Source organism: Echinops telfairi, unplaced genomic scaffold (assembly GCF_000313985.2).
Source record: "Echinops telfairi isolate 266 unplaced genomic scaffold, ASM31398v2 ScPeMD7_5;HRSCAF=22, whole genome shotgun sequence".
Classification (NCBI taxonomy): Eukaryota; Metazoa; Chordata; class Mammalia; order Afrosoricida; family Tenrecidae; genus Echinops; species Echinops telfairi.
Genome location: NW_022103901.1, coordinates 31,903,802 through 31,912,781, shown reverse-complemented (window position 1 = coordinate 31,912,781; position 8,980 = coordinate 31,903,802). Strand labels below are relative to the sequence as shown.

Sequence of the window (8,980 nt, the reverse complement as noted above, 5' to 3'; positions counted from 1 at the left end):
GTTACGACTAGCAGTGATAATTATGGAACTGGACATTGACCATCTCATTAACAAAAAGCAGGCCCATAGTTCCCATTAAAATACTGGTAATACTGGTAAGTTTGTTGATTTAACTTTACTTGTTCTTCATTTTAAATATTGTATTCGTTCCCATGTTGTTTTTTTACTTCAAAATAAGATACGCGCAGTGTGCATAGGAATTTGTTCATAGTTGTTGGGGTTTTTTTAACTATAGTCCGGCCTTCCAACTGTCTGAGGGACAGTGAACTGGCCCCCTGTTTAAAAAGCTTGAGGACCCCTGCCCAACACTGACATGGCTTCATCAACAAAGAAAACCTTTTTCCCAAATGGAATTGCATCCATAGGTATAGGGTTAGGAGCTACAAAACATCTTTTTGGAAACACAGTTTAGTCCAAAACAGCTGTACCTTAGGGGCAAAAAATACTAATTGATATCAAGTTCACCTAAGAAGATCCCAAGGACACAAAGGGGATCTCAAGAGGAAAAAAGATAAATCTGAGTTTGGTGTTCTGATACACAGATGTTCATGGGTGAGCTAGAGAGATACAATGGGATTGGAAGGCCCTGTGGACACAGCCACCATAGCTCAGAGTCGGCCTTTCATGAAAGATAAAATGAATGTGTTCCAGACAAAAGTAACCTGGAAGCCAAAAGTGGACCTAGGAGTCCCACCAAGGATTTGTGGGCACTGGCTATCCATGCTGCCATTGACAGACATGAAGACGACCAAAGAAGCAGGACTAACAGGCTTCTTTGAAATTTAGTGAGTTTCTGGAGAGCTTGGACACCAACAGGACTGAACTGCCCTAGAAATGGCAGCTGGGGTCAGCTGGGAAGAAATGAAGAAATAAAGAAAAGATGACCATAACTTTTAATCCATGTTGGAGACGTAGTTCCAAGTTGACGCATAGATCACCTGTGGCAATCTTCAGAGATCCAACAATGTATATGGCAGTACTTATTACAGTAGAAACATTCGAAGTAGTTCAGAGTTGGAGAATGGAAAAGTTATATTACATCCATGTGATACATTATGCACATTCCTAAGTTCTTTGCTGACATGGAAAGAATAAACTGGAAAAATTAGGAGACTGTTTGCAGCCAACTTATGTAAAACCATATTTATCAATGTCTAACTATGGTTATCCTAAGTGGAAAAATTACAGATTACTTTCATTTTATTCTTTATGAATTTTTGTTTTTCCAGCATGTATAGATATTACCTTGGGAATTGTAGAATGTTATATTTTTAAACTCCTAAAATTAAAGTGAAAACAATATTCATCCACCGATTCTTCTTTTTCCCCCCATTCTAAGTCTGTTTTTCTCCAGAGATCTAAGGTGAATGGTGTGTGTCTTTAGATCAGGAGTATTTTATAATGTGTGCAAAGTCTTGTAGGAGCAGGGAACAGGGGAACATGAAAGGCAAATAATTATAGCACAGTGTACAATCAACCCAGAAAAGAGATGCATGAGTCTCAGAAGAAGGAGTCAGGAAGGTTTCTTAGAGGAGGAGGTGACCTTTAACTTGGTTTTCAAAGGTGTGTCATGAAGAGGGGGTTGCTGAGAAGCAAGCAGGGAAGAACTTATCGAGGAAAAGAGAATGGTAAATGTTGATTTATTTCCGTGATATCAAACACCTGTTCCTAGATGAACCCAACCCCAATGTAAAAGAATCCAAGCCATATAGTCATGAAGGGTGTCCATGGTTCTGTACTTCTTGGTGCTCTTGGGCCACAGAGCCCACCAGGATCTCTGCTTCTGATCAAAGATGAGTCCTGAGATATCACCCTGCTTTCTTTTGCCTAAGGGAGCTCAGGTGGTAGTATGGGTTACACATTAGGCTGCTAATCACAAGGTTGGCAATTTGAAATAATCAACCTCTTTGTAGAAGAAAGGTACAGATTTCTACTCCCTTAAATGTTTACAGTCTTGGAAACCCACAGTCAGAATCTATGCAAGGACAGTGAGTTGAGTGAACTGCTCCTGCTGCTTATTATTATTATTATTATTATTCTCCTTCTTCTGAGTGAATTTCTTCTGTCTGAGTCTCAAAATGAATTTGTGAGAGTATTTGAGGCCCAACCTTTAAGGTTGACCATCATGGAGAACCCATAAAGGAGTATGAGATAGTCCAGTGATTCATGATCCTGGCTGTACATTCTAAACCAAACTCACTGCCATCGCATCAATTACAACTCATAGCAACTGTGCACTATAATCACCTGCACGTTATCATCTTTACCAGTGCCGGCCCTACCCCAGAGATTCTGATTACTTGGCTGGTCCCAGAGATTAGACTTCCAGAGTGATTTTAAAATTTCCCAGGTGGTTTTAATATTCAAAATTATTTTAGCCTGTGTCTCTTCAAACAGGCCACCTAAGAAGGGAAACTTTGGGAATAAATTAATTCACAAGTTTATCATCAAAAAGAAGTTCCATTGCTTGGCATAGGCAGCAGGGCTACGGGTAAATCTCAGTCTACTAATAAAAAAGCAATGATAGCCTTCTGTGTGTCCCTAGTAATATTCATTTCAAAATGGTCTGTTATAAAACAACTGCCACTGTAGTATACTCAGTTGCTGGAAAAGAACTTTGCTTTGAAATCAGATTCAGTATTGATACTTTTATTGGGTATAAAATATTGTTCTACCAATCACTTTTCTCAGAGCCCCTTTCAAGTCCTTGTTCCTTAGGCTGTAGATGAAAGGGTTCAGCATGGGCGTCACTACCGTGTACAACACAGTAGCTGCCGTGTCTTTCTCGGCTGAGTGGGAGGATGAAGGATTGAAATAGACAGCAATGATGGTGCCATAGAAAAAAGAAACCACAACCAGGTGGGAGCCACAGGTGGAGAAGGCTTTCCATCTTCCCTTTGTGGATGGGACCCTCAGAACTGCACAAGCAATAAAGATGTATGAGATGAGGATGAAAATAAATGGAGCGATCATTAACAGACCTGCTACAATAAGAATCATCATGTCATTGAGGTATGTGTCAGAACAGGAGAGTTTCAGGAGAGGAACCACATCACAGAAGTAGTGGGAGATGGTGTTGTCTTCACAGAATGAAAGTAGAGCCATCAGCAGGGTGTGCAACAGAGCATGCAGATTGGCAATGACCCAAGACCATGCAACCAACAGAGCACAGAGCTGGGGGGTCATCTTTGTTGTGTAGTGTAAGGGGTGACATACAGCAATATAGCGATCATAGGCCATCAAAGCCAGGAGGAAATTGTCCATGTAGGCAAGGACAATGATAAAATACAACTGTGTGAGACACCCAGAGAAGGAGATGGCCTGACTCCCAAGTATATGATTGGCCAGCATCTTGGGGACAGTAGTGGAGGAGAAGCAGACGTCTACAAAAGACAGGTTGCTGAGGAAGAAGTACATGGGGGTGTGCAGGTGGGAGTCTATGCTAATGGCCAGGATAATGAGCAGGTTTCCCAGGACTGTGGCCAGGTACATGCTCAGGAAGAGCAGGAAGAAGATCCGCTGTTCTTGAGGCTGCTTGGAGAGCCCCAGGAGGAGGAACTCGGATACACTCGACTGATTTTCCTTGTTCATGGGCTTAGAACAAGGTTATGCTCAACAGCAAATTCAGAGACCTGGACACAATGGTTAAATTAGGACAAATCAGGTTGAACCATATTTGTAAGTCGGTGAATAGTGTTGCTACGATATAATCAGTCCATCCCAACTATACCCAATCCCAACATTCTGAGGAAATTCCCACTCGAATCACTGGCACATATACCCACATTTAACATTGAAAACACACACACAGGCATATGCACAGAGCCCAATCTATTTCTCTACTTACATTTCCCAGTTTCCACCCCTAAGTTCTCAATGTGCCTAGACACATGAGACACAGCTGGGTTTATCACTTGTTCTGGCTAATGGATGCAGAACTCCTAATATTGCTCCAAGATCTAGAAGAAATTCATAGCTCAATAAACAAAAAATTAATATCTCCTTTGCCGTAACCATACCTGGGGGGGGGGCTTGTGCTGTGCTGACCTTATGTTCTTCCCCTTTGCATCACTGACCGATGTTTCTCTGTATTATGGGGATTTGAAAGTCTTAGGAATACAGGCTGCTTCTGAGCCAGTGAGAAGCAGTGTTCTGGGCACGAATAATGTTTGGGAGTATCACAGATCAGGCCTTTACAGAGTCTTCCTGGCCACTGGGACCAAATTCCCTGAGAGCCTTATTAAAGACAAAAAGAGCGTAATTGTCCCACCTACATTTTGTCCCCATCAGACCCAACAATGATGAAAAAGATTACCTAAGATGTAAAGGTTTGATTTTTTTTTTTTTTAAATGGCGGATGGGAGATGGAGGTATCCACTGTAGACAATTCTTTCTAGTTGCACCTTCAGAAACAGATGCTGCCTTGCCCACTAAAAGCTTCCTGAAAAGAGCACCATGACACCGAGAATAGAACAGGGATCCCAAGCAAACTGTTTGAGAAGGTCTGAGAGAATGAGTAAACACAAGCCAAAAGAATGCATAACTGGGGATATTAACATTAACCAACGACGACTTTAAGAGGCAAAAGGAAATGAAAAGGACCAACATCATTGTCTTTCTGAAAGGCACAATCCATAATGAATAGATAAGATTCACTAGCCTCTGTGTCCACTGTAACCCAACATCAAATCAAAAAATATTCTCTTAGCATATAGAAAGGAAATTATTTGAAATACTCACTATTAGTCTTTAATCTCAGAAGATAATGTCCTTGATAAGGTATAGTTAAAAATGTTTAAAATGGCAAAGGTTTGTCTATATAAAATGTACCACAATTTTTTTAAAAAAAGAAGCAAACCAAAAGAGGCATTACAGACAAAGCCAATAAAATAAACAGGGCCTTAAGTATTTTAATGTTGTATTTTCCATAAGCACTTATTTGAATTCTATTTTATAGATGTACTATTATCTTTCTTTGCTAGTGCTTCTATACCAGAAATACCAAGAGTAGATGGCTTAAACAAACAGAAATTTATTTTCTTACAGTTGAGAAGACTTTCTATGAGAGAATATCAAGGCTTTCGATTCCCATAAAGAATTACAGTCTCAAAAAAAAAAAGGAATTAGAGTCTCAGAAGCTCACAGGGGCAGTTCTACCCTGTCCTATAAGGTCACTATGATTCAGCATCAACCTGATGGCAATGAATGTGATATTTTTTTCGTTTTGAGAATGCTAAAAGCTTGACATCAATGCACCAGCTCTGGTAAAAGTGTGTGTGTGTGTGTGTGTGTGTGTGTGTGTGTGTGTGTGTGTTCACTTCTGTATACAGAGTTGGAATGACTTGAATACTGATCATCTACAGGCGGCATATATCTTCCCCGACATTTGTGCTTGCTTTTCTTTGCCTAATCTTCTCATAACACAAAAGTAAAGTTTAAACCACACCCTACACTGATATGACCCTCTTAATAAAGAAAATCCAATTCCCAAATGGGACTGCCTCCATAAGAGCAGGAATTCATGACACACTTTTTGGGAGTAGGGACAAGAGTTAACATTCTACAAATGGCGATGGGGCAGCTAAACATACACTCCCCCTTCAACTAAGCAGGCACTCCTGTGTGTCCTTGGGCCCACTAAGATGATAAGCTTCCCCACAGATGACAGCCAGAGACGTTGTAAGTGTTCCCTACTTCCTGCCCTCATGAGAATAGCAACAGCAGGAGCCTAGCAATGAGGTCAAAGGGCTAGATTACCATCATGATGTGAATGGTTGACAATCCACCTCATTCAAAATATAAAAGGATTCCCCAGAGAGAGCCCCTTCTGCAGAAACTGTCCTTTCAAGCCAGTCTCCACTGGAAGCAGGACTGTATCCCCATCAGTAAGCTGCCTGATACAAAGAGAATGATGTCTCTCCAATTAGTTCTCAGTCAGTTCTTCTATCTCTCCCCACCTTTGTATAAAAACTCTATCCTCACCTCTTATGGGTTGTTCCTAAATATTGGGGGACAAAATTCAATCATAACGGCTAAATTGGGGGAAGTAAAAAATCTGATTGATCTCAGGTTCACCTAAAAAGATCCTCCCAAGGGCCCAAAGGGGATTTCAAGAGGAGAAATCTGAGCTGGCTGTTTTGATATGCAGAAGTTAATGGAGAGCACTGGTTTCACACAGTGCAACTAGAAGCCCTGTGATAGTGGCTACCATGGCTTAGAAGGGGGAAAAAATTACTGCCATTAAGTAGACTAATGCTCATAACAACTCTGTAAGAGAGGCTAGAACTGCCTCTGTGGGTTTCTGAGACTATAAATTTATATAGGGTTACAAAATCTCATCTTTCTCTCAAGGAACAACTGGTGGTTTCAAACTGGTGACCTTATGGTTAGCAACCCAATTCATAACACACTATACCAGCAGAGCTCCTTCACAATGATTTAGACTCAGGTTTTAAAAGAGGATAAAGGAAATGTGACCCAGAGAGTTGTAACATGGGAACCAAGCAGCAGACCCAGGGTGGCCTCCAAAGGCATGTGCACCATGGGTATCAATGCTGCAACAGACAGGTCTGCAGATGAACAAACAGGATGACTATTCAACAGCCATACGATGGACCTGCAGCTCACAAGGTTACTCCAGCTAGCCTCAGAGTGCTCGCTCCACCAAGAGGGGAAAAGCAAGACTGACTGGTCCAGTCTTGAACTAGAGGACGTGCAAGAGAAGGTGGACACCAAGAGGGAGGTACTGGACCCTCTTAGAGAGTTGTGGTCTGGTCAGGTGAGAAAATTGAAGAAACAAAAGAAAGTTGAATTTAATTTTTAAATGTTAATACTCGAATATACAGACTAGCAGGCAATCATCAGGCATACAAAGGGTCACACAGAAGCCTGAGGGCAGCAATAAGAAAGTTATTCAGACTTGGAAAGTGGATGCCTATCATACAGCCATAATCATCCCATTTCTAGAGTTTTGCTGGCGTGGGGAAAACGAATGGAAAATAACAGGAGACAGAATTAAAGGAAATTTTCTGAAAGACTTAAAAAAGGATGAAATGCATAAATTTACTTTTGTAAACTTTTATTCTTAAAGTTTAGTTAGGATTATCTTAAGTGGCAAAGTTAATATTATTTGCATCTTATTCTTCACAAACACAGAAGTACTTAAAGTGTGTAGGTATTATATTTGGAATGCCAAAATGTTGTTTTAAAGCTCTCAGTTAAAATTAAGGCAATACTCATGTGTACATTCCTTTATCTTTCTTTCTTTTTTTTTCTTTTTTTTTCATTTCTCTCGGAGTTGATGCTGACCTCTGGTCCAGCAGCTGGGCGAGCCACTAAATATCCAAAATGATTACTAGATGCTCTTGGATCTGTGACAGCTCATAATCTGGGGAGAGCCTTCAGAGGAGGAAGAGGTGAAAAGCAAATAATGCTAGTACCATGTGCAATTAACCCCCAGGAAAATAGAGGCACGAGTCCCAGAAGGAGGAGTCCGGAGATTGCACAGAGGAGGGCATGAATTTTGATTAGGTGTTAAAGGTATGGACAGAGGAAGGGGTTGCTAGTGTGAGAAGAAAGTGAGGGGAGTTGATCTGAACAGAGAGAATAGAAAAGAGTGATTTATTTCCCTGATATCAGAAACACGATAATCCCGGCTAAACCCAACCACAATGTATATTTATCTGAGCCAGAGCATCAGGAAAGGTTTCCATTCTTCTGTGCTTCTTCACCTCTTGGTGCTCTGGACCACAGTGCCCACGAGGGGCTCTGCTTCTCCTCAGAAATGGTATTGCCCACTCCAGTCCTCAGATTTCACACTCTCATGCAACTGAGTCTGAAAAGTGATTTGTGAGAATATTTTAAATTCAAGCTTTATGGCTGGATTATCATGTAGGACCCGTATGAAGGGGCTATGAGGTAGACCAGTGACTTTGAACTATAACTGCACTTTAGAATCTCCTAAAAGTCTCTTTACCTTGTCAGTATCACAGCCACCCCAGAGATTCTGATTCATTTGGTCAGTGCTGGAGACTAGACTTCAGAGTGTTTCAAAAACTTTCAAGGTGATTCTAATGTTCAAACTATTTCAGCATGTAGCATTCCCAACAGATCATACACCAAAAGGAAAACTTTGGGTGTAAAATAATCCACAAGTTAGTCAGCAAAAAGAAGTCTCATTATCTAGCATATACAGCAAGGTTACAGGTTAATCCCAGTCTGCTAATAAATAACCATAACTTCCTATATGCTCTTAACAAGATGTTGGTTTCCAGACTGGCATTAATGAAACAATTGCTAGCTACCTTATGCTTAATTGGTGAAAAAGAACTTTGCCTCTGAATCAGAAGTAGTTGTGACATTTTCATTGGGTAGAAATCCTCTTTCTCCCAATCACTTTTCTCAGAGCCCCTTTCAGGTCCTTGTTCCTGAGGCTGTAGATGAAAGGGTTCAGCATGGGAGTCACCACCGTGTACAACACAGTCGCTGCAGTGTCATTCTCAGCTGAGTGGGTGGATGAGGGGTTGAAATACACAGCAATGATGGTGCCATAGAAGAGGGAAACCACAGCCAGGTGGGAGCCACAGGTGGAGAAGGCTTTCCACTTTCCCTTTGTGGATGGGACGCTCAGGACAGCAGAGGTGATGCAAATATAGGAAACCAGGACGAAAACAAATGGGGTGATCATTATCAAGCCCCCCTCAAAAAGAATCATCATCTCATTGAGGTGTGTGTCAGAGCAGGATAGTTTCAGGAGAGGAGTCACATCACAGAAGAAGTGGGGGATCCTGTTGTCTGCACAGAATGACAGCCGAGCCATCAGCAGGGTATGCAATAAGACATTCAGGTTGGCTACAACCCATGATCCAACAACCAGAAGGGCACAGAGCTGAGGGGTCATCTTTGTTGTGTAGTGTAAGGGGTGACACACAGCAACAAAGCGATCATAGGCCATCACAGCCAGGAGGAAATTGTCCATGTC

General features: G+C 41.4%; 2 protein-coding genes across 2 annotated transcripts; both read right to left on the bottom strand.

The window, feature by feature from the left end:
• Positions 1 to 2,649: 2,649 nt before the first annotated feature.
• LOC101649183 (olfactory receptor 1F1-like) lies at positions 2,650 to 3,591 on the bottom strand. Its single transcript, XM_004706191.1, has one exon. The coding sequence runs from the start codon at positions 3,589 to 3,591 to the stop codon at positions 2,650 to 2,652; it is 942 nt and encodes a 313-aa protein (XP_004706248.1).
• A 4,771-nt stretch (positions 3,592 to 8,362) lies between these two features.
• LOC101648869 (olfactory receptor 1F1-like) lies at positions 8,363 to 8,977 on the bottom strand. Its single transcript, XM_004706190.1, has one exon. The coding sequence runs from the start codon at positions 8,975 to 8,977 to the stop codon at positions 8,363 to 8,365; it is 615 nt and encodes a 204-aa protein (XP_004706247.1).
• Between the last annotated feature and the right edge of the window lie 3 nt (positions 8,978 to 8,980).